The sequence below is a fragment of the Microtus oregoni genome, unplaced genomic scaffold, assembly GCF_018167655.1.
Source record: "Microtus oregoni isolate MIOR12 unplaced genomic scaffold, Mior012 000004F_ref0000308, whole genome shotgun sequence".
NCBI classification, from domain to species: domain Eukaryota; kingdom Metazoa; phylum Chordata; class Mammalia; order Rodentia; family Cricetidae; genus Microtus; species Microtus oregoni.
In genome coordinates, this window is record NW_024543063.1 from 47,634,855 (window position 1) to 47,655,044 (window position 20,190).

At 44.5% G+C, this 20,190-nt stretch overlaps 1 protein-coding gene across 1 annotated transcript in view; it reads left to right on the top strand.

The window, feature by feature from the left end:
• Window positions 1-1,823: 1,823 nt before the first annotated feature.
• The window catches only part of Tango6 (transport and golgi organization 6 homolog), a 166,319-nt gene continuing 147,952 nt past the window's right edge, over window positions 1,824-20,190 (top strand). The window contains exons 1-6 of the mRNA XM_041649662.1: window positions 1,824-1,926; window positions 10,117-10,757; window positions 12,644-12,760; window positions 15,987-16,128; window positions 17,488-17,624; window positions 18,866-19,028. Coding sequence (XP_041505596.1) covers window positions 1,824-1,926; window positions 10,117-10,757; window positions 12,644-12,760; window positions 15,987-16,128; window positions 17,488-17,624; window positions 18,866-19,028 — 1,303 coding nt within the window. The remainder of the gene's footprint in view (window positions 1,927-10,116; window positions 10,758-12,643; window positions 12,761-15,986; window positions 16,129-17,487; window positions 17,625-18,865; window positions 19,029-20,190) is intronic.

Here is a 20,190-nt window from a genome sequence, read left to right on the forward strand (position 1 = left end):
TTTTACACTAGGTCTTGAGAAGGAAGTGGCAATGATAGAGGACCATGGTTGGCCTTTGTCTTTTTTCCTTCTCTTCCTGCTTCAGCCTCCTGAGTGCAGCCAGGGGTGTTCACTGGGGAGGGCAGATGTACTAAAGAGTGTGTTCCCAGAAGCATTGTCCTGGGGCAGGAAGAGGAACGGTAGGAGAGAGGAAGATGGACAAGGGGAGCAATGGGCTGGAGTAGAGTATACCAGCAAAGGGCAATGGTGTGTGTGGCATAAATGTCATAATCAATTATTCTTATGCTAACTAAAAGTTATTAATTAAAAATAAAAAGCATTGTCTTGAGATCTTTGAATGTCCCACCAGGAATTATGGAGGTGAAAAGCTGATGATCTGAATCTCAAATTCTCTTCCATGTAAACATGACTTGGGGGGTTATGGTTTTAGTATAAAATGAATTTTCTAGTAATGCAAGAGCCGTATAAATAGAACAAAGAGGAGCTTTACTAAGGACATTTCAGAACCTTACCACTGGGGGTGCCAATGCAGTTTATTGGCAGAGAGCATGATCTAGGGGCTCTGGCTTTAATCTCTGTCCCCAATAAACAAATACATATACCAATGGTGATGTTTGTAGCTATCACATTCATAGAGGATATATGTATGTGTATGTTTACTTTTAGAATTTTTAAAGAATTATTTTACTTTATAGTTGTGTGTGTTTTGCCTGCATGTATGTCTTTGCATCACATGTATGACTGTTCCTCTTGAAGGCCAGGAGAGGGTATTTGATCCCCCAGAACTGGAGTTATAGATGGTTGTGAGGCACCATGTCAATGATAGGAATTGAACCTGGATCTCTACAAAAACAACAAATACTCTCTAAACCACTGACCCATCTCTCCAGCCCCGTGTATATTTATTTTTAAATGTCACATAAGGAAATCAATAATACTTAGTTTACTACGTTTTGCTATTGTTGCTTTTTGAGACAGGGTTCTGAACCCATGATCCTCTGACATCAGCCTCCTCGAATGCTGGTATCATTGGTGTGAACTTCTCCTCCTGGTTCTATGCACAGCTGTGAACATTGCTTTATTGGGTTTCAGTACTTCAGCATTTTCATTCTGAAATGCTTATTATTTTACAAAAAACTCATCTTTTTTGGTGGTTTTAATACTGAAGATTGAACTCATGGTCTTGTGCTCTATCGCTGGGTAACATTTTCAAACCTTTTATTATTTTTGAGACAGGGTCTCACTAAGATGTGTAGGCTATCTTTGAACTTCTGATTCTCCTGCTATAGCCTCTATAGTAGCTGGAATTAGAGGCATGTGTAAGACAAATCTTGTCCTTTCCTTTTTCTTTCTGACTGACCTGATTGGTACTTGCTATGTAGACCACACTGGCCTCTGCTTCCAAGTACTAGGCTTAAACATATGTGCCACCAAAAAATAAAAATAAAAAAAGATATGTGCCACCATGCTTGTCCTTTCTTTTGTCTTTTAATTATATTTTCTTTTAAAGAACATTTTTAACTATGCTTGTGCGTGTTTTTGTGTACATCTGAGGTTTTATACTCCACGCGAACCTGGGTAACAGGCTGGTTACCGATATGGATTCTGGGAATTGAACTTGGGACTTCTGAAAGAACAACATAAGAAACCGTGCTCAGAGGAATAAAGGAGACCAGAAAAAGCAGTTACAGGGAAGGGGCGTTCCCGTCAGAGCAGGCCCCGCCCCCGGCCTCGGGCACGCCGCCCGCCACACTCAACATGGCGGCCACGCTGGTCCACTAGTGCGTCAAAGCGCGTCTCAGGAGCCGAGCTCCGCTCCAATCATGGCGGCTCCGCAACCGGCGGCGGCTGCGCCGAGCGGACTTTTGGAGACATGTGGTCTGGAACCGATTCTGGAAGCGCTGAAGCTGCTGCTGAGCCCGGGAGGTGAGAGGACGAATCTTGGCACGAGGCTCGCCCTGAGGCTCGCGGGGCCGCGGGAGACGTCTCCTAGGCTTGCCCTGGCTGCCACAGCATGCTCCCCTCAGGCCCTCCCGGGTTCTCAGTCCCACTCCTGGGGCCGTTTGGGCCCTGTCCAGTCTCACTTAGAACTTAAGCAAACTAAAGCTCCGGAGGGCCGGCGATCCGGCCGAGGTCCATCGCTCGCCTCACTGTTGGCTCCAGCCCCGCTCAGAAGCGGGGACTGTCGCGACACCTTCACACAGGTGTAATGTGAGGTCTCAGTCGCCAGAGGGCTCTGGGCACGCTCGAGATCTGTGCAAAATGCCAAGTGAACCAGAGATGCGGAGCAGGGGCGTTTTTGGCTGAGTTTGAGGAAGATGTTTAGGGGTTTCCATTCTGGTATCAGGGATGTGTTGGGTTGACCCGTCCCAATTTAGAATCTGAAGGCACCTAGGGAATGGTGAAGCCTTGCGCTGCCCTTTCCTGTCGCGTCCCAGTTTGTGGTGGTTCGACTGCCTCTGCCTCTCAAGTGCTGGGGCTAGGCAGGCATCACCATGCATCATTTTTGTTTGTTTTGGTTTGGTTTTCTTTCTTTTAGACAGGGTACCAACCTCTAGTCAAGGCTGCCCAGGACCTCACGCCCCAAATCACGTGGTCATGTTAGTGGACCAACCTTGGACCTAGAACACAGTTCTGCCCAATCTCCTTCTCGGACTACGGCAAATTATTCAGAATAGAGCGTCCGGTGCTATCTGGAAATGTAGGGAAGCGGGGAAGAAATAAGGCCCTATTTACAAATACAGTATGTGTGGGCGGGGAGGTCGAACTGTCAAGGTAAAGGCGATCAGGTGAATGCTCTCCGCTTCAAAAGGCGATCCCAAACGTTACACTGGACTAGAGGAAAGTGAAAAGAAGTTAGTCCAGATGAAAGCCTACTAAGTGGCAGTCCCACAGTGTTCCGTTTAAGTGATATCCTTTAGTCTCCCGACATAGGAAGTGTTCGCGTTCGTTTTTGCAGAGGAAGGCTTAGGTACATTGGGAATTGCCCAGAGTAAAACGAGTAAGTGCAGTTTCCTTCACTAGAAGCATGATGAATATACTATATTGCCTAAAGTAAGAGTCTATGGCAGCTGGGCAGTGGTGTCCCAGCATTCTGGAGGCAGAGGAAGAAGAATCTGTGGGTTTGAGTCCAGCCTGGTCTACAAAGTGAGTTAGTTCTAGGACAGCCAGGGCTACACAGAGAAATTCTGTCTTGAAAAGAAACAACAAACAAAAAGAGTCAATGTCAAAATATAGATGTTATTATTTATTTGTCCTACGAATATGTGTGTGTACCTATTTCTATGAGTGTGTTTGTGTGCGCCATATGCATGTAGGAGCCTACAGAGGCCCTAAGAGGGGGTCGGATTACCTGGAACTGGAGTTACAGGCAGTTGTGAGCTGTCACATGGGTACTGGAACCTGAACCCCAGTTCTCTCAAGAGCAGTCAGTGGTCTTAACCAACAACCATCCCTCCAACTCCCATATTAAAAGAAAAGAAGAGGCAGGTGGATCTCTGTGAGTTCGAAGACAGCCTGGTCTACAAGAGCTAGTTCCAGGGCAGGTTCCAAAGCTACAGAGAAAACCTGTCTTGAAAAACAAAAAACAAAAAAAACAAAACAAAAAAAAAATTTACAACCCGGTGGTGGTGGTGGCGCACGCCTTTAATCCCAGCACTCGGAAGGCAGAGGCAGGTGGATCTCTGTGAGTTGGAGGCCAGCCTGGTCTACAAGAGCTAGTTCCAGGACAGGCTCCAAAAGCTACAGAGAAACCCTGTCTCGAAAAACCAAGAAAAAAAATTATTTTTATGTATACAGTGTTTTCTGCCTGCATGTATGCCTGGGCACCAAAAGAGGGCACCAGATCTTATTACAGATGGTTGTGAGCCACCATGTCGTTGCTGGGAATTGAACTCAGGTCCTCTGGGAGAGCAGCCAGTGCACTTAACCCCTGAGCCATCTTTCCAGCCCCAAATAAATAAATCTTTTAAAAATATTTATTTTATTTTTATTTATGTGTATGTGTATACCTGTGTGTATATGCATGTGTGTAATGCCCATGAAGACCAGAAGAGGGCATTAGATCCCTTGGAAATGGAGTCACATGAGGCAATGAACTTCTTAAAGTGGGTCCTGGGAACCCAATTTCGGGTCTCTGAAAGAGCGTATAGTACTCTCAGCCGCTGAACATTATCTTCATACCTCTAAAATTATCCTATGTCGTATATGTATGTACTGTGTGAATCAGGATGCTGCTTTTCTCTTTTCATTTTTAATTTTTTTTTTTTTTTTTTTTTTTTTTTTTTTGGTTTTTCGAGACAGGGTTTCTCTGTGGTTTTGGAGCCTGTCCTGGAACTAGCTCTTGTAGACCAGGCTGGTCTCGAACTCACAGAGATCCGCCTGCCTCTGCCTCCCAAGTGCTGGGATTAAAGGCGTGCGCCACCACCGCCCGGCTTTTAATTTTTTTTTTAAATAACTTTTTAAAAGTTTTTTTAAGGTGTGCACTGTCACTGCCTGGCTTTTTTTTTTTTTTAAATCCCAAACTGACTTTTTTTATTCTGTTTGGTTTTGGTTCTGGGCATCAAATCTCAGGTCTGTACTTGCACCTGCTCTACCAGTTTAGTTTACTGCTGCAATGCATGCGTGCGTACATGCGTGTGTATGTGTGTATTTGAGGCAGGGTCTAGCTATGTGCCCTTGGCACCTGCTGTATAGAACATGTTGGCCTCAGACTTTGGGGATTTGCCTGCTTCTGCCCCCAAGTTCTCAGATTGCAATGCTGTGCCACTCACCCGCCTCTTGTTTTGGTGAGGGTAGATTTTGGGGGGTGGATGGGGCAGGTCTTATTCTTTTGCTAAAAGCTATCCTAAAATTTACTGTGCAGACTAGGCTGGCCTCGACTTGAAACAATCTTTCTGCCTCTTCCTTCCAAGTGTTACAGTAACAGATGTACATCTCTAGTTTACCTTGTAAGGACATGTTAAAGGAGAAATAACAGGGAGAGCAGCATTATTTTACATGTTTAAATCTCTTTTTGTGTGTGATGCTGGAGACAAAACTTGGGACCTGACATGTGTACCTCTGTAGATCCCCAACCCTGTCTCAGTGTTTCTGTACTAGTCAGTTTTCAGTTATCTGTCTGTCTGTCTGTCTGTCTCCCTCCCTCTCTCCCTCCCTCCCTCCCTCCTTCCCTCCCTCCCTCCCTCCCTCTAACTTGATACAAGCTAAAAGGGAACCTCAATGAGAAAATGCCTCCATTAGATTGACCTGTAGGCTTGTCTGTGGTGCATTTTCTTCATTAATGATTGATGTGGGAGGTCACACTGTAGGCGGTGCCACCCCTGGGCAGCTGGTCCATGGTTGTATAAAAAGTAAGGTGGGCAGACCGTGGGGAGCAAGCCAGTAAGCAGCAGTTCTCTATGACTTTTTTTTTTTTTTTTTTTTTTTTTTTTTTTTGGTTTTTCGAGACAGGGTTTCTCTGTGGTTTTTGAGCCTGTCCTGGAACTAGCTCTTGTAGACCAGGCTGGGCTCGAACTCACAGAGATCCGCCTGCCTCTGTCTCCCAAGTGCTGGGATTAAAGGCGTGCGCCACCACTGCCCGGCCCTCTCCATGGCTTTTGCTTCAATTCTTGTCACGAGTTTTTGCCTTGGTATCCCTAGATGATGAACTTTAACCTGTAAGCCAAAAAAAAAAAAAAAAAACAAAAAACAAAAAACAAAAAAAACCCTTCCTCCCCAAGTTGCTTTTGGTCATGGTGTTTATCACAACAATCAAACTAGGAATTCTTTTGTCCTTGACACATCTCGGCAACCAGGGTCCTTTATGCCATATTTTAGGAAATGCTTTAGTATCAGGCATGGCACATGCCTCTAATCCTAGCACTCGGGAGGCAGAGGCCAGGCCAAGTAGTGAGACTCTTAAAACCAAGCTGGGGAGGGAGGTGGGCTTTGCTGTTGAAAAAGAAGAGCCCACATATTCAGGTATGTTTTACTCATTTTTACCAGTAGAGGGCAGGGCTGACTGCTGTATCACAAGGCCAGGGCAGAACTCCACAAGCTCCTGCTTTAAATCACAGCTTTGTACTTCACGCCTGGCCACAGAAATCGTGTACCATAGGGAGTCACGGAGAGATTGACTGCTGACCTGAATGTTGGTTAGTGGCTACAGGCTCACGTTTCCTGATAGGTGTACATTTGCTGAAGGAACCTCATTTCAATGCTACTTGGCCCGGGCAGCCCTAGTTTTATAATCTTTAAATACTTTTTTATGTACAGAAGTAATGTGATTTACTATAGAAAAATTTAAATGTAGGGGCTGGAGAGATGGCTCAGTGGTTAAGAGCATTGCCTGCTCTTCCAAAGGTCCTGAGTTAGATTCCTGGCAACCACATGGTGGCTCACAACCATCTGTAATGAGTTCTAATACCCTCTTCTGGCCTGCAGACATACACACAGACAGAATATTGTATCCATAATGAATAAATAAATAAATATTTAAAAAAAATTTAAGTGTAATAAAAAAAGACCCTACTGGGCAGATTGGCTCATTTAGTAATGTGCTTGCTATTGAAAGACCCTCAGAGTGGTCCTTCCCTCAGGAGGAGACCCCTAACCCAAGGAAGAGTCGAGACCACTGGCTGCAATGGCAAGAGGTTATTTATTGAGCGAGGCACAGGTACCTGCAGGTGTCAGAGTCTCTTTGGAAGACTTGCACGCCCTCAGGCTGGGCAGGGGGTCTTTTATATGGAAATGGGGCGGGCGGAGCAGGCTACAGAAGTAGAAGCATGGTTACAGGAATCCCATTGGTCAGTTCAGATGGGGCAATGGGTTCACTTGGGGACAAGCTTCTTGGGGACATGAAGATATGATAATAGCTGACTTGGCTCTATCTAGGGCACATGTAGTTTTTCCCAGAACTGTCCGTTCCCCTCCTAGGCCTGGTGTCTGACCATAGATATCCTGTTTTGGCCGCCTAGGAGTACTGACTTTACCTTGAACTTACACTTGTTTGTGTGAAAGCCTTGCAAAATGGCACTACAGCAGCTAAGCTGGGGTCTGTCACTATGTAAGCATGAGGACCTGAGTTTGGGTCCCCAGCACTCATGTAAAAAAAAGCCGAGGGCAGCAGTTTGTACCTGTAATCTTAGTACCAGGGAAGCAGAGACAGTTATACTGATTCTCATATTCATATTCCCAAACCCATCCATAGGTCTCATTGATAGCCCAGGTTAGCTCCTGCTTCATGATAACCTTCCAGTGTTATCCTATAGTCTCCCAAATGCTAGGACCACAGATATAAACCACTTCATCCAGTTGTTTCTCACTATTCTTTTTTTGTATATTTATTTTTTTATTTATGTATACAATATTCTGTGTGTGTATGCCTGCAGGCCAGAAGAGGGCACCAGACACCATTACAGATGGTTGTGAGCCATCATGTGGTTGATTTATTCATTTACATGTAAGTTTGTATGTGTTGTGTGTGTGTGTGTGTGTGTGTATACTGAAGCAAGACGAGGGCTTCAGGTCATCCTCTATCTCTCTCTGCTTTTTCTTTTGAGGCAAGGTCTCTTTCGGATTTTAGGGCTCATTTAGGGCTGAAGCCGGTGAGCTCTGGGAATCCTCCTGTTTCCACCCAATTTAGAACTAGGGTGACAGGCATAGGCCACACGCCTGGGCTCGTTACATGTGTGTTGGGATGCAAACACAGGTCCTCAAGATTGTGTACTCAGAAGATACTCTTTACTACTGAGCCATCTCTCCAGCCCTGTCTTATTACTCTGAAGAACAACGTTGTAACTGTTTCTCTTTTACTTATTTTATTATTATTATTATTATTATTATTATTATTATTTTGTTTTTTTGTTTTTCGAGACAGAGTTTCTCTGTGTAACAGTCCTGGCTGTTCTAGAACTCGCTTTGTCGATTAGGGTGACCTCAAACTCACTAAGATTTGCCTGCCTCTTCCTCCCAAGTGCTGGGATTAAAGACATGCACCACCACTGCCCAGCCCTGTTCTTTTTTATAAGAGCATTTGGTCTTTACTATATATAAAGGGTAGACAAAAGGAGGGAAACTGATGGAAGAAGGTCATTGGCTAATAAAGGAACTGCCTTGGCCCATTTTATTGGTTAGGACATAGGTAGGGTAGGTGGAGTAAACAGAACAAAACGTTGGGAGGAAGAGGAAGTGAGCTCAGACTCCACAGCTCTGCTCTCCGGAGCAGATGCCTGAGAGAGACGCCATGCCCTGCTCCCGGGATGAAGCTCCGACCCAGGATGGACTAGGCTAGAATCTCCCCGGTAAGCGCACCTTGGGGTGCTACACACAGATGATTAGAAATGGGCTAAATTAATATGTGAGAATTAGCCTAGAAGAGAATGGGCCAAGCAGTGATTAAATGAATATAGTTTGTGTGTTGTTATTTTGGGGCATAAGCTAAGCTAGCCGTGCGGGCGGCTGGGGTGCTGGGGACGCAGCCCCGCCGCCCCTATTATTACAGGAAACTGAAAGAAGAAAATAAAAAAGTACTTTAATCTCATTACCTGGCTGTTACCATTACCAGAATTCTGGGAAATACTGTTTTTACTTTCTATGGAAATGAACTTATATATATAATACATAGTTTTATAACCTTTAAATAACTTATGTACAGAAGCAGTGTGACTTACTACAGAAAAATTTAAATGTAATTAAGTGAGAAAAAGAAAAGCTCTGGGCAGATGACTCATTTAGTAATGTGCTTGCTGTGCAAATGAGTTTGGGTCCCCAGCACCCATGTAAAAGCTGGGAGCAGCAGTTTGGGTTGGTGGTGCATGTCTTTAATCCTACACTTGGGAGGCAGAGACAGGTGGGTCTCTGTGAGTTCGATACTAGCCTGGTCTACAGGACCACCAAGACTACACAGAGAAACCCTATCTCTGGGGGGAAAAAAGCTGAGGGCAGCAGTAGTTTGAGCTGTAATCTCAGCATCAGGAGACGGAAAGAAAGAAAGGGATCCTCAGGGCTCTCTGGCTAGCCAGTCTAGCCAAATTGGTGAGCTTTAGGTTCATAGAGAGACCCTGTTTCAAAAAATAAGTTAGAGCGATTGAGGAAGACAACTGATACTGAATTCCAGCCTTCACACACAGATGCTTGTGTACCCACACACACATGTATACACACACATTAAAAAAAGAAGAAAGTAAGAAGAAAAACACAGGAAACCCTAGCATCTAGAGAATACCGTTTATGTGTGTGACTGTGAGCATGTGTGTGTGTGTGAGCGCATATGCACGTTTCTCTCTCCCTCTGTGTGAGTGTTCATGCATCTCTCTCTCTCTCTCTCTCTCTCTCTCTCTCTCTCTGTGTGTGTGTGTGTGTGTGTGTGTGTGTGTGTGTGTGTGTATGGTTTTTAAGCCATCCCAGGCTGGCCTGATACTCAAGATCTTCCTGCCCCTGCTTCCCAAACACTCTGATATATTTGATTACAGTTTCGGGTCACAGAGAAAGAGGAAACTGAGAACTTTTCCGTGTGCTCGCTCTATTATCCACTGGAATCCCCGTTCCCCTCTTATTAACATGCCTTAATGTGGTACATTTGTTACAGGTGGTGAGCAGTGTTCAAACACTGTTATTAACCTAAGTCCATGGTTTACATGGTTGCATTAGTTTTCCTGATATGTAGTTTGGATAAATTTATAATACCATGCATCTACCATAGATTAAATTTTTTTATTTTATTACTGTGTAGGCGTGTATGCTTGTGTTGGTGTGGGCATACACATGCCATAGCATGGATGTGGAGGTCAGAGGACAATTTTCAGAAGTCAGTTCTTCTCTTTGACCATATGGGCTCTGGGATGGAACTCAACTTGGCACGTGCTCTACCCACTGAGCCATTGTGATGGCCCATAGATTTTTTTTTCTTTTTAAGGTTTGAGGTTAGGAGTGCAGCTCAGCTCAGTCGCATAGCACCGCAGAAAGACTCCCCCACAAAAGCATTTTCCAGCTGCCTAACAATCTCATCCACAGCACCCCAACTTTTCCCTTTTTCATGGGCCATCTCCTGGTTGGATTGGGCAGTGTGTCCCATACAGAAGAAAATCTCATTTGTTTTCTTGGTTCATTATTTCCCCTTTTTTTCTCCTTCAAAAGGATCGGGCTTAAGTTCACTACAGAACACAAAGCATGATGTCTTGCTGGAGACCCTAAAATCTAACCTGTCTGTGCTGGAGGCCAGGTTTCTAAAGGATGCTCAGTGGAAGAAGCTGAAAGTCCTAAGAGATGAAACTGCTGGTAAGGCCAAGTGGCTGCAGAGCTCCGAAGATATCACCTGGAGTTTCACCTCTCAGACTCTGCTGCTGCTGCTGTGTTTGAAGGAAACCATGACCCGCCTTGTAGCTGATTTTAGTCCAGGTACACCCAACCCCAAGACTCCCGAAGCTGCTCCCGCCCTCAGCCCGGATACACTAAGCGTCTCCCAACAGAAGACCGTCCAGTCGGTTCTGCAGTTTGTAGTCACCTTGGGTGTCTGCCCCTACCTCCTGCCTGGTGTGGGAGTCCCTCTGAAACACAGGACTGAGTTTGGAGCTGTTGTTCAAGACGTAGTACGTCCAGAGGCTGCCCCCCATGCCACCCGGAGACTGTACACCTGCTGCAGGGTCCTCCTAGATCTGGCTCAGCATGCATCTCTGGGGAGCCTGATTTTCTGCCGCCATTTTGGGGATATTGCAGCAGGTCTGTGCCAGCTGGGGTTCTGCCCAACCAAAAGAAAACCACCAGCCCCCGTGGAAGAGGTAAATTTTTGTACAGAGAGAAGAGAGATTATGACCGATAGCGTGTGTACTTGCGTAAGATCTGAATACATTTCTTAGTTGTTTAGAACGTGCTGATTGAAGGATCTAGAATCCCTTCCTCCCTCCTCCTCCTCCTTCTGGTTTTTGAGACAGGGTTTCTCTGTGTAACTCTGGCTGTCTTGGAACTCACTCTGTAGACCTCAAACTCAAGAGACCCACCTACCTCTGCCTTCCAAGTGCTGAGATTAAAGGTGTGCACCACCTTGCCCACTAAGATCTAGAATTTCTATCTAATGCCAAAGCACAGTCCACTGTGGGCTGCATCATCACTGGGCAGGTGGTCCAGGGCTGTAAACAAAAGCTAGCTGAGCATAGAACCAGAGAGCTAGCCAATAAACACGTTCTTCCATGATTTCTGCTTTAGTTCCTGCCCTGACTTCCCTTAATGATGAACAGTGACTTGGAAATGTTAGCCTTAGAATAAGCTCTTTCCACCCCAGCTTGGTTTTGGTCAGTGTTTTATCAAATTAACAGAAAACAAACTAGAATAGACATGGATAACATACAATAATTGAGGAGATAAGATTTACAAATAGGAAACCATTGTGTCTTCACTTCGTGGACCAGTCTCAGGAGCTAGCCAGAGAAACATCCATTAAAATATAAATGGGTCAAGGTCACACGGGTGAGCAAATGCCCTAGTGCTGCTTCATTAAGCTGTCGCTTCTCTTACCTGCTGGGGTCACGCTTGTGCTTCTTCCTTGGTATTCATCACAGCTGTAGTAACCCTAACACACCATTTCCCGTGTATTTACCTAAAAGCCACTATGTCCAAGCAGTGTCACTAAACAGTGTCCAAACCAGAACACCTGCTTTTTACTTCAGGGTAAAGCACTGGCAGAACCAGCAGTGCCTATAGCCTGCAGTCGGCATCTCTTCATTGTTTTTGAGGCCCTTCAGTGTCCCAAGGGTCTCAGGCAAGACGGAGAAAAAGGGCAAACATACTGAAAGAACACAGTATGAAGGCTGGCTCAGGAGTTGTCAAGCTGCTCTGTGTAGCACCCACATTTCAGTGTATTACATGGTAATTAGCAGGCAGGACCCTGATGGACTGTGAGTGGCAATCACCTAAGGGGATGGTACTGTTGGCATTAGAAGTACACAAAGCGACCTTCATCCCTCTTTGATAGTTAAGTTCTGAATGCAAGAAAAAAAAAAAAACAGTTACCAGAGTAAGAGATGAAAAGTCAAAATATGGGGGTTGCAAGATGGCTCATCGGGTAGAGTTGTTTACCATGTATACCCGGTGACCTGAGTTTAATCCCCAGAACCCACATAAAGGTGCAGGGAGAGAACCAATTCCACAGTGAAGTAAAAATATCACTACTGTTGTTCATAAACACAAAGGTGGAGATCTCTCTCTCCCTCTCCCCCCCCCCTCCTGAGCACTGGGATCAAAGGTGTGTACCACCACCTGGCTACTTGTGCCGGTGTGGAGAGATCTTTTAAACAAAGATGGAGCTCTATTAGTGCAGTCCAGTTAGACAGACTTACTGCTCATGCAGTCTCAGGAGCCCTGGAAAACTGGCGCCATCTGCCCTGTGGCAGGGGGTGTACACTGCTCTGCTCACTCCCATGGAGAGAAGAGAGAGGAGCAGCAAGCAGGTGCACTCCACAGTTGCAGCAGGTAAGCACACCCCTGCCCAGAACAGAGCAGCTGAGAGATGGAGAGTGGACCTGAAGTGTTGCCGAGCACAGCCTCCTCAGTGCAGAAGGGACTAAGAGGGAACACCTTCCTCCTGTCCCCTCTTGAGTTTTAGTAAACCTTACCTTCTGTTTTCTGCCTGGTCTGTATTTCACTAAAGCCAAGTGCACATGTCTTTTAGGTTTTAACGGAAGAGGAAAGAGTCCTATCGAGGGGAGCCTTGAGAGACATCTTGGATCAAGTCTACCAACCATTAGCTGTCCGGGAATTACTTATTCTCCAGGGAGGACCACCCCAGGTATTCAGGCCTCAGACTTGGTGGGAGCTGATGTGTCTTCTTTGCCTGGAAAGTTAGCTGACTTTAGTTTCCTATAAAATCATCTAGTTGAGCCTTACTTCTTTAATAATAATTATTATTATTTTATAGATAGAGTTTCACTATGTAACCCTGATTGGCCTGGAACTCTCACAAAGGTCTGCCTGCCTTTACTTACCAAGTGGTAGGATTAGAGAGGCATGTACCACCATACAAGGCCTATATTTTGCATTTTATTTTATTTGTATGGGTATTTTGCCTGCATGCTAGTGCCCATGGAGGCCAGAAGAGGGTGTCAGATCTCCTGCAGTTAAACTGGTTAAAGGTGGTTGTGAATGGCCATGTGGGTGCTAGGAATCAAACCTGTGTCATTTGGAACAGCAGCCAGTGCTCTGAACTGCTGAGCCATCTCTCCAGATCCTTTTTAGTGTAATCCAGGCTGCTCTAGAATTCATACTGCTTCAGCCTCCTAAAGTAGAGATTGTAGCCATAAGCAACTATGCCCTTCTCTTATTTTAGCTTTTAGATAATTAAGTGGTATTTATAAAATAAAGTGTCATTAACTTTCAGGATAATTTAAAAGACCTTTTGTTAATGGAATAGTGGATACTTTCCCAAGATCATGTTCACTTTTTAAAGGCTATGACAATTTAATGTGAACACACACACAGAGATATAGTGCCACACACACACACATTTCCCAAGACAGGGTTTCTCTGTGGCTTTGGAGCTTGTCCTGGAACTCCCTTTGTAGACCAGGCTGGCCTCAAACTCACAGAGATCCACCTGCCTCTGCCTCCCGAGTGCTGGCATTTAAGGTGTGCACCACCACCACCTGCCATCACATATATTTTTTGTTTTGTTTTTGAGACAGGGTCTTCTGTGTAGCCCAGGCTAGTTTGAATTTGTGTTCTTCCTGCCTTCTAGCTTCTGAGTGCTAGATTCTAAGTGTGCATACTATGTATGCCTCATAAAAAATATAAACATAGCCGGGCAGTGGTGGCGCACGCCTTTAATCCCAGCACTCGGGAGGCAGAGGCAGGCGGATCTCTGGGAGTTCGAGGCCAGCCTGGTCTACAAGAGCTAGTTCCAGGACAGGCTCCAAAGCTACAGAGAAACCCTGTCTCGAAAAACTAAAAAATAAATAAATAAATAAAAATATTTATTTTATTTGAGGAGTGTGAATGTTTTGCCTGCATGTGCACCAGGTCAGAAAAGGGGCTTAGATTTCCTGGAACTGGAGTTGTAGATGGTTATGAGCCACCATGAAGATGCTGGGAATTGAACCCAGGTCCCCTGCTAAGAGCAATTAATGTTCCTAGTCATTGAACTACCTTTCCAGCCTATATATTTGTTTTGAGACAGAGTATCACTCTACAGTTCAAGCTGGTTACTCACTATGTGGCACAGGCTCTCCTCTTGCCTCAGCATCCTAAGTACCAGGAGCCACTCTGCCTAGCTTTGGGTCTTTTTAATTTGTGATGCTGGAGATGGAACCCAGGACCTTATACATGTTAGGTAAGCAGTCTATGCTGGGTGGTGGTGGTGGCACACCTTTAATCCCAGCACTTGGGAGATAGAGACTGGCAGATCTCTGAGTTTGAGACCAGCCTGGTCTATAGAGCAAGTGACAGGACAGCCAGGGCTATGCAGAGAAACCCTGTCTTAAAATATTCAAAATCAGTCTACCACTGAGTTGTATCTTCAGCCTCTGTATTAATTTTCTAAAATTATTAGTGTTGGGGAGGATGTACATGCCAGATCATGGATGCCACAGGGTGCATGTGGAGGGAGGTAAGTACTCTCTTACCATATGGGTTCAGGGAATCAAACTCAGGTCATTAGACCTGGGTGCCAAGTGCCTTTATCCATTAGCCATCCTTCTGTTCTCTAGATTTTTGTTTTTAAACTAACAATTGGCTATTGGGCAATTTTTTTTTTTTTGCTTGTTTTCTTGTTTTTCGAGACAGGGTTTCTCTGTGTCTCTTTATTACCTGCCTGGAACTAGCTCTTGTAGACCAGGCTGGCCTCGAACTCACAGCAATCCTCCTGCCCTTGCCTCCCAAGTGCTGAGATTAAAGGCATGTGCCACCACCACCCGGCTGGACAATGTATTTTTTTGACAGAAGTATTTGGGCTCCTTCTGTTTTGAATGAAATAATCTGAGCTGAAGAAATTTAAATTAGAGCTATTACTATTTATAGTCTCATTCTAAATATATTGTTGGCATAAAGATAGCTTTTTTTTTTTTCTTTTGAGAGAGAGTTTTGCTAACTTACTGGGCTGGTCTTAAATCAGGTCTGTAGCCCAGATAGGCCTTGATCTTGGGAATCCTCCTGCTTCAGCTTCCCAAGTATCTAGGATTATAGGCCTACACCATTAGGCCAGTTTAATTTATTTTTCTCTCAAAAGTAATTATTGGAGAGAGTGGGCATGGTGGGCACGGTGGGCACGGTGATGTATGCTTTTAATTCCAGCACTTAAGGCTCTCTTGTGAGTTTAAGGACAGTCTGGTCTACAAAGTGAATTCCAGGCCATCTAGGGTTACGTAGAGAAACCTTGTCTCAAGGGAAAAGAAATTTTGGTGATGGACACCTTTAATCCCACTTTGGAGGCAGAGACAGGCAGAGCTTTGTGAAATTGAGAGCCTCTTGGTCTATCTGCTAAGTTCCAGGTCAGCCAGAGGTATTTAGTGAGTCCTTGTTTTTAAAAAGGCAAAAATATGATTGGGACTAGAGAGATGGCTTATCAGTTCAGAAGAAATGCTGCTGAATCATGGGGATCCAAGTTTGCATCCCAGGGCCCATATCGGGCAGCTCACAAATGCCTGTAACTCTAGTTCCAAGGGATGAGAGAGAGAGAGAGAGAGAGAGAATAAACAAATCAAAAATGTAATACTGAAGAAGGTTTTGTAAAAGAGAAAGTTCTTGCTTATATTGAAAAGAAACTGAAAGACTGGGGAGGGCTTGTCTACTGTGCACAAGGCCCTGGGTTCATTTACTAGAACTGAATGGAGAGAGGGTAGGGGGAGTATCTCTCTCTCTCTCTCTCTCTCTCTCTCTCTCTCTCTCTCTGTTATCAAATTTAGGTTCTTGCACATACTAAACATATGAGCTACCTTCCCAACACAAAAATAAAAAAATGGTGTGTTCATACTGTGTATGTTTCACTGATGCTCGGCTTATAGCTCTTCCTCCCCTTTTCTCAGTCCTGTACAGATGTAAAGACACAGCTTAGGTGTCAGGCCCCAGCCTGGCTTCGGCGTCTGTGTGGGCAGTTGCTTTCTGAAAGGTTGATGAGACCCAACGGCGTTCAGGCAGTAGTCCGGGGCATTTTGGAAGGAGCAGGTGGTAAGAAATAATATATTTCTGTTACTGTGGTATATGTTTCCCTTTGAGTCAGAAGTGAATCGCTGCCTTTGCCTTAAATCTCATTGTGTGAAGGTGTAGCTCGACCTACTCCTTGTACCTAGCATGTGGCAGGCACTGAGTGCAGCCCTAGTAGATTCTGCTGAACGACACATAGAATGAAGGACTGCTCTAAGGATACTAGGTCCCCAAGTCAGGTGTCTTGTTGGTACATGCTATGACCTCAGCACTCAGGAGTACTGAGACAAAGGTCCTGAAGAGATGGCTCAGTGGTTAAAAGCACTGGCTGTTCTTGTCCAGAAAGAACCTAGGTTCAGCTCCCAGCACCCTCATGGTGGCTCACAACCATCCGTAACTCCAGTTCCAGAGGATCTGATGCCCTCTTTTAGCCTCTTCAGTGTATATACATCATGCAAGCAAAACAATCAAGCAAGTGATAGAACATAAATAAATCTTTGAAAAAACAAACTTCAATACATATTTCCTTCTGCCTCAACGTCAAAAAAAATTGCTTTAAGCCATTTGTGATGGCCCACAGCTTTAATCCTCGCACTCGGGAGGCAGAGACAGGCGGATCTCTGTGAGTTTGAAGCTAGCCTGGTCTACAAGAGCTAGTTTTAAGACAGGCCCCAAAACTACAGAGAAACCCTGTCTCAAAAAATCAAAAACCAAACCAAACTAACCAACCAACTAAACAAAAAACAAAAAATTGCCTCTTAAAAGCTCTATTAGCAATGAATTCTTTTTTTTCTATGTAGCCCTAGCTGGCCTGGAACTCTTTATGTAGACCAGGCTAGCCTTAAATTTGTGACATATCTTACTACACCTTGGCTTTTTTTCTTTTAGAGACAGAGTTTTGCATAGACATGACTACCCTGAAACTTACTTTGTAGATCAGTTTGGTCTCAAGCTTGCCTTAGTCCTGTCTTAACTTCCCAAGGAGAGATTGCAGGCATGCACCACCACACCCAGCTCAAATTTAGTTTCAATAGGTGTTCGAAGAGATTAAGAGAGAGTAATGGGAACATTTTGATCAAAGAATATTTTATATATTTGTGAAATTATAAAAGAATAAATAAAATATTAAAAAAGAGTGTTTTCAGTAGAGAAAAAGAAGCATTTCTTTTTTTTTAAGTTATAAATTGATTGGCCTAGTAGCTCAGACTTCTTATTAACTCTTATAACTTATATTAGTTGTTGTTCTTGTCTATGTTAGCCACATGGCTCAGTACCTTATTCAGCGAGTCACATCTTGAAGCATTTCTTATCCCAGATTCAGGCAGATTTATCACATACACTTTATATGGGGACGGCTGTGAGCATGTTCTTTCTGTGTGACAGCGGGTGCTGCTGGTGGGAGTGATGCCGAGGCCACAGCTGCTGACTGGAAGAAATGTGACTTGATTGCAAAGATTCTGGCCTCTTGTCCCCAGCAGTCTCTGTCCCCAGAGAGCTACTACAAGGACATCTGCCCTCAGGTAAATCATTTGTTTCTGTTGATCCATCAAGTATTGTCTGCTAATTCACATAGAGGACAGTTAATATTCTAAAAGTAAAGGACAGTTAATATTCTAAAAGTAAAGGAAGAGTGATATAGTATTTCATTTGGCTGTTTAGTGAGTGACTCTCTTTTTATGGTTTGTTTGTTTGAGACAGGGTTGCTGCAGTTCAGACTGGCCCAGAACTCAATATACAACCCAGGCTGGCAGTGATTCTCCTGCCTTAGCCTCCCTAGTGCTAGGGTTACAGTTGTGAGCTGCTGTGCTTGGTGGGGACCACCAGCACCTCCTCTTCCTATACACACACACATACGCCCACCCATGCCCATCCTGTCCTCTAGAGTTACAGGTATTTGCTGGTTTGTTGTCAGCTTAACACAAACCAGCATCACCTGAGAAGGGGAAGCCTCAACCTAAGAATTGCCTCCATCAGGCTGGCCTGTGGGCATATCCATGGGGCCTAATGATTGTTGTAGAAGGGCCCATCTCACTGTGGTGGTGCTACCCCTGAGTAGGTGGTCTTCAGTTGTATAAGAAAGCAGGTTGGGCCATAATTTCTGTTTCAGTTCCTGACTTGACTGCATCACCCGTGAACTATAAAGAAACCCTTTCCTGCATATGCCTTTAATCCCAGCACTAGGGAGGCAGAGGCAGGTGGATCTCTGTGACTTCGAGGCCAACCTGGTCTACAAGAGCTAGTTCATGGACAGGTTCCAGTGCTACAGAAAAACCCTGTCTTGAAAAAACAAAGAAAAACCAAACCAAACAAAAGCAAACCAAAAACCCTTTCCTTCCACAGGTTGCTCTTGGTCAGAGTCTTATTATAGCAACAATAAAAGGAACGAGAGAACCAGGTGGTGGTGGCGTACGCCTTTAATCCCAGCACTTGGGAGGCAGAGGATCTCTGTGAAACTCAGAGAAACCCTGTCTTGAAAAACAAAACAAACAACCCCCCCCCCAAAAAAACCAAAAACACAAAAAAACCCAAACTAGAACATCTTATTCAGTGGTTAAGAACATATGGAACCCAGGTTTAATTTTCAGCACCCACATAGGAACTAGCCTTTCAGAAGTCCAGTCCCAGAGGATCCGAGCTCCTCCTGGCCTCTATGGTACAGCATGTATGTGGTACACAGACACACGTGTACATAAAATACCCATACACATTCCAAAAAATATAAATACCTCTTTCTCTTATTTGCTGCTGATTTTTATTGTAGATTCTGGACTTATTCCATTTTCAAGATAAATTGACAGCACGGCAGTTTCAGAGAGTGGCCACGACCACCTTCATAACTATGTCGAGGGAACACCCAGAGCTGGCTCCGAAGTATTTGCTTCAGCCCATGCTAGCTCCTCTGCATCGGTGCTTGACCACAACAGGTAAGGGGGTGCTAGGGATACCCTCCCTACAGTTTAAACTTAAAGGGCTTAAGTCTGGGGTCTTTCAACAGGTAAGGGGGTGCTGGGGATACCCTCCCTACAGTTTAAACTTAAAGGGCTTAAGTCTGGGGTCTTTCAGTCCTCAGTTTTCCTTTTTCTCTCCTAGCTTTTCACTTGGAAACTTTACTTTCCCAAGTTCCAGGAAGAGAATATTGAGTCCCTGGGACACACTTCACCAGAGTCACCAACTGTTCCCATTTGGGTTACATTTGCTTCATTTCGCTCTACACACATGAATACAGTTAGTTTTTTATGGAACATTTGAGAGCTAGTTTGTAGATGTGATGACATATCACTCCTAAATCTTTCAGCATAAATCTTCGAAGAAAGATGTTAGTTTCTGTTTTTTTTTTTTTTTTTTAAAAAAAACCAAAAAACCACTGAATTTAAAAAAGGACCAGCCAGCTAGCTCAGTGGGTAAAGGAGCTTGCCACCAGGCCTGGCGTCTTGAGTTCAGTCTCCAGGACCCAACTGGTAGAAGAAGTTGTCCTCTGACCTCCACTTATGGGTTGTGGCAGGCAGGTGAGCACAGCTCGGGCGTACATACAAATAAGTAAAAGTGATTTTAAAGATTAAAGAAAACATCTGGGCAGTGGTGGAGCACACCTTTACTCCCAGCACTCGGGAGGCAGAGGCAGGCAGAGCTCTGTGAGTTCAAGACCAGCCTGTTCTACAGAATGAGTTCCAGGACAAACTTCAAAGATACACAGAGAACCCCTGTCCTTAAAAACAACAACAAATAATAATAATAATAATCAGCTTCTTACTTGACTATTGAACAGTGATCACACTTGAAAATTTTCCCATCCATACAAGGTTGTCAGGGCTTGTCCTGGACCTTGTTTTTTGTTTTTTTCTTTTATAGTTTATTTTTTTATTTTGTATTTTATGTACATTGGTGTTCTGCCATACGTCTGCCATATGTCTATGTGAGGGTGTCAGATCCCTTGAAACACATTTTCTTTTTCTTTTTGATAGGGGTGTGTTTTGAGACAGGGTTTCTCTGTGTAACAGCCCTGGCTGTTCTGGAACTTGCTTTGTATAACAAACTGGCCTCTAACTAACAGAGATCTGCCTGCCTCTGCCTCCCAAGTGGTGGAAT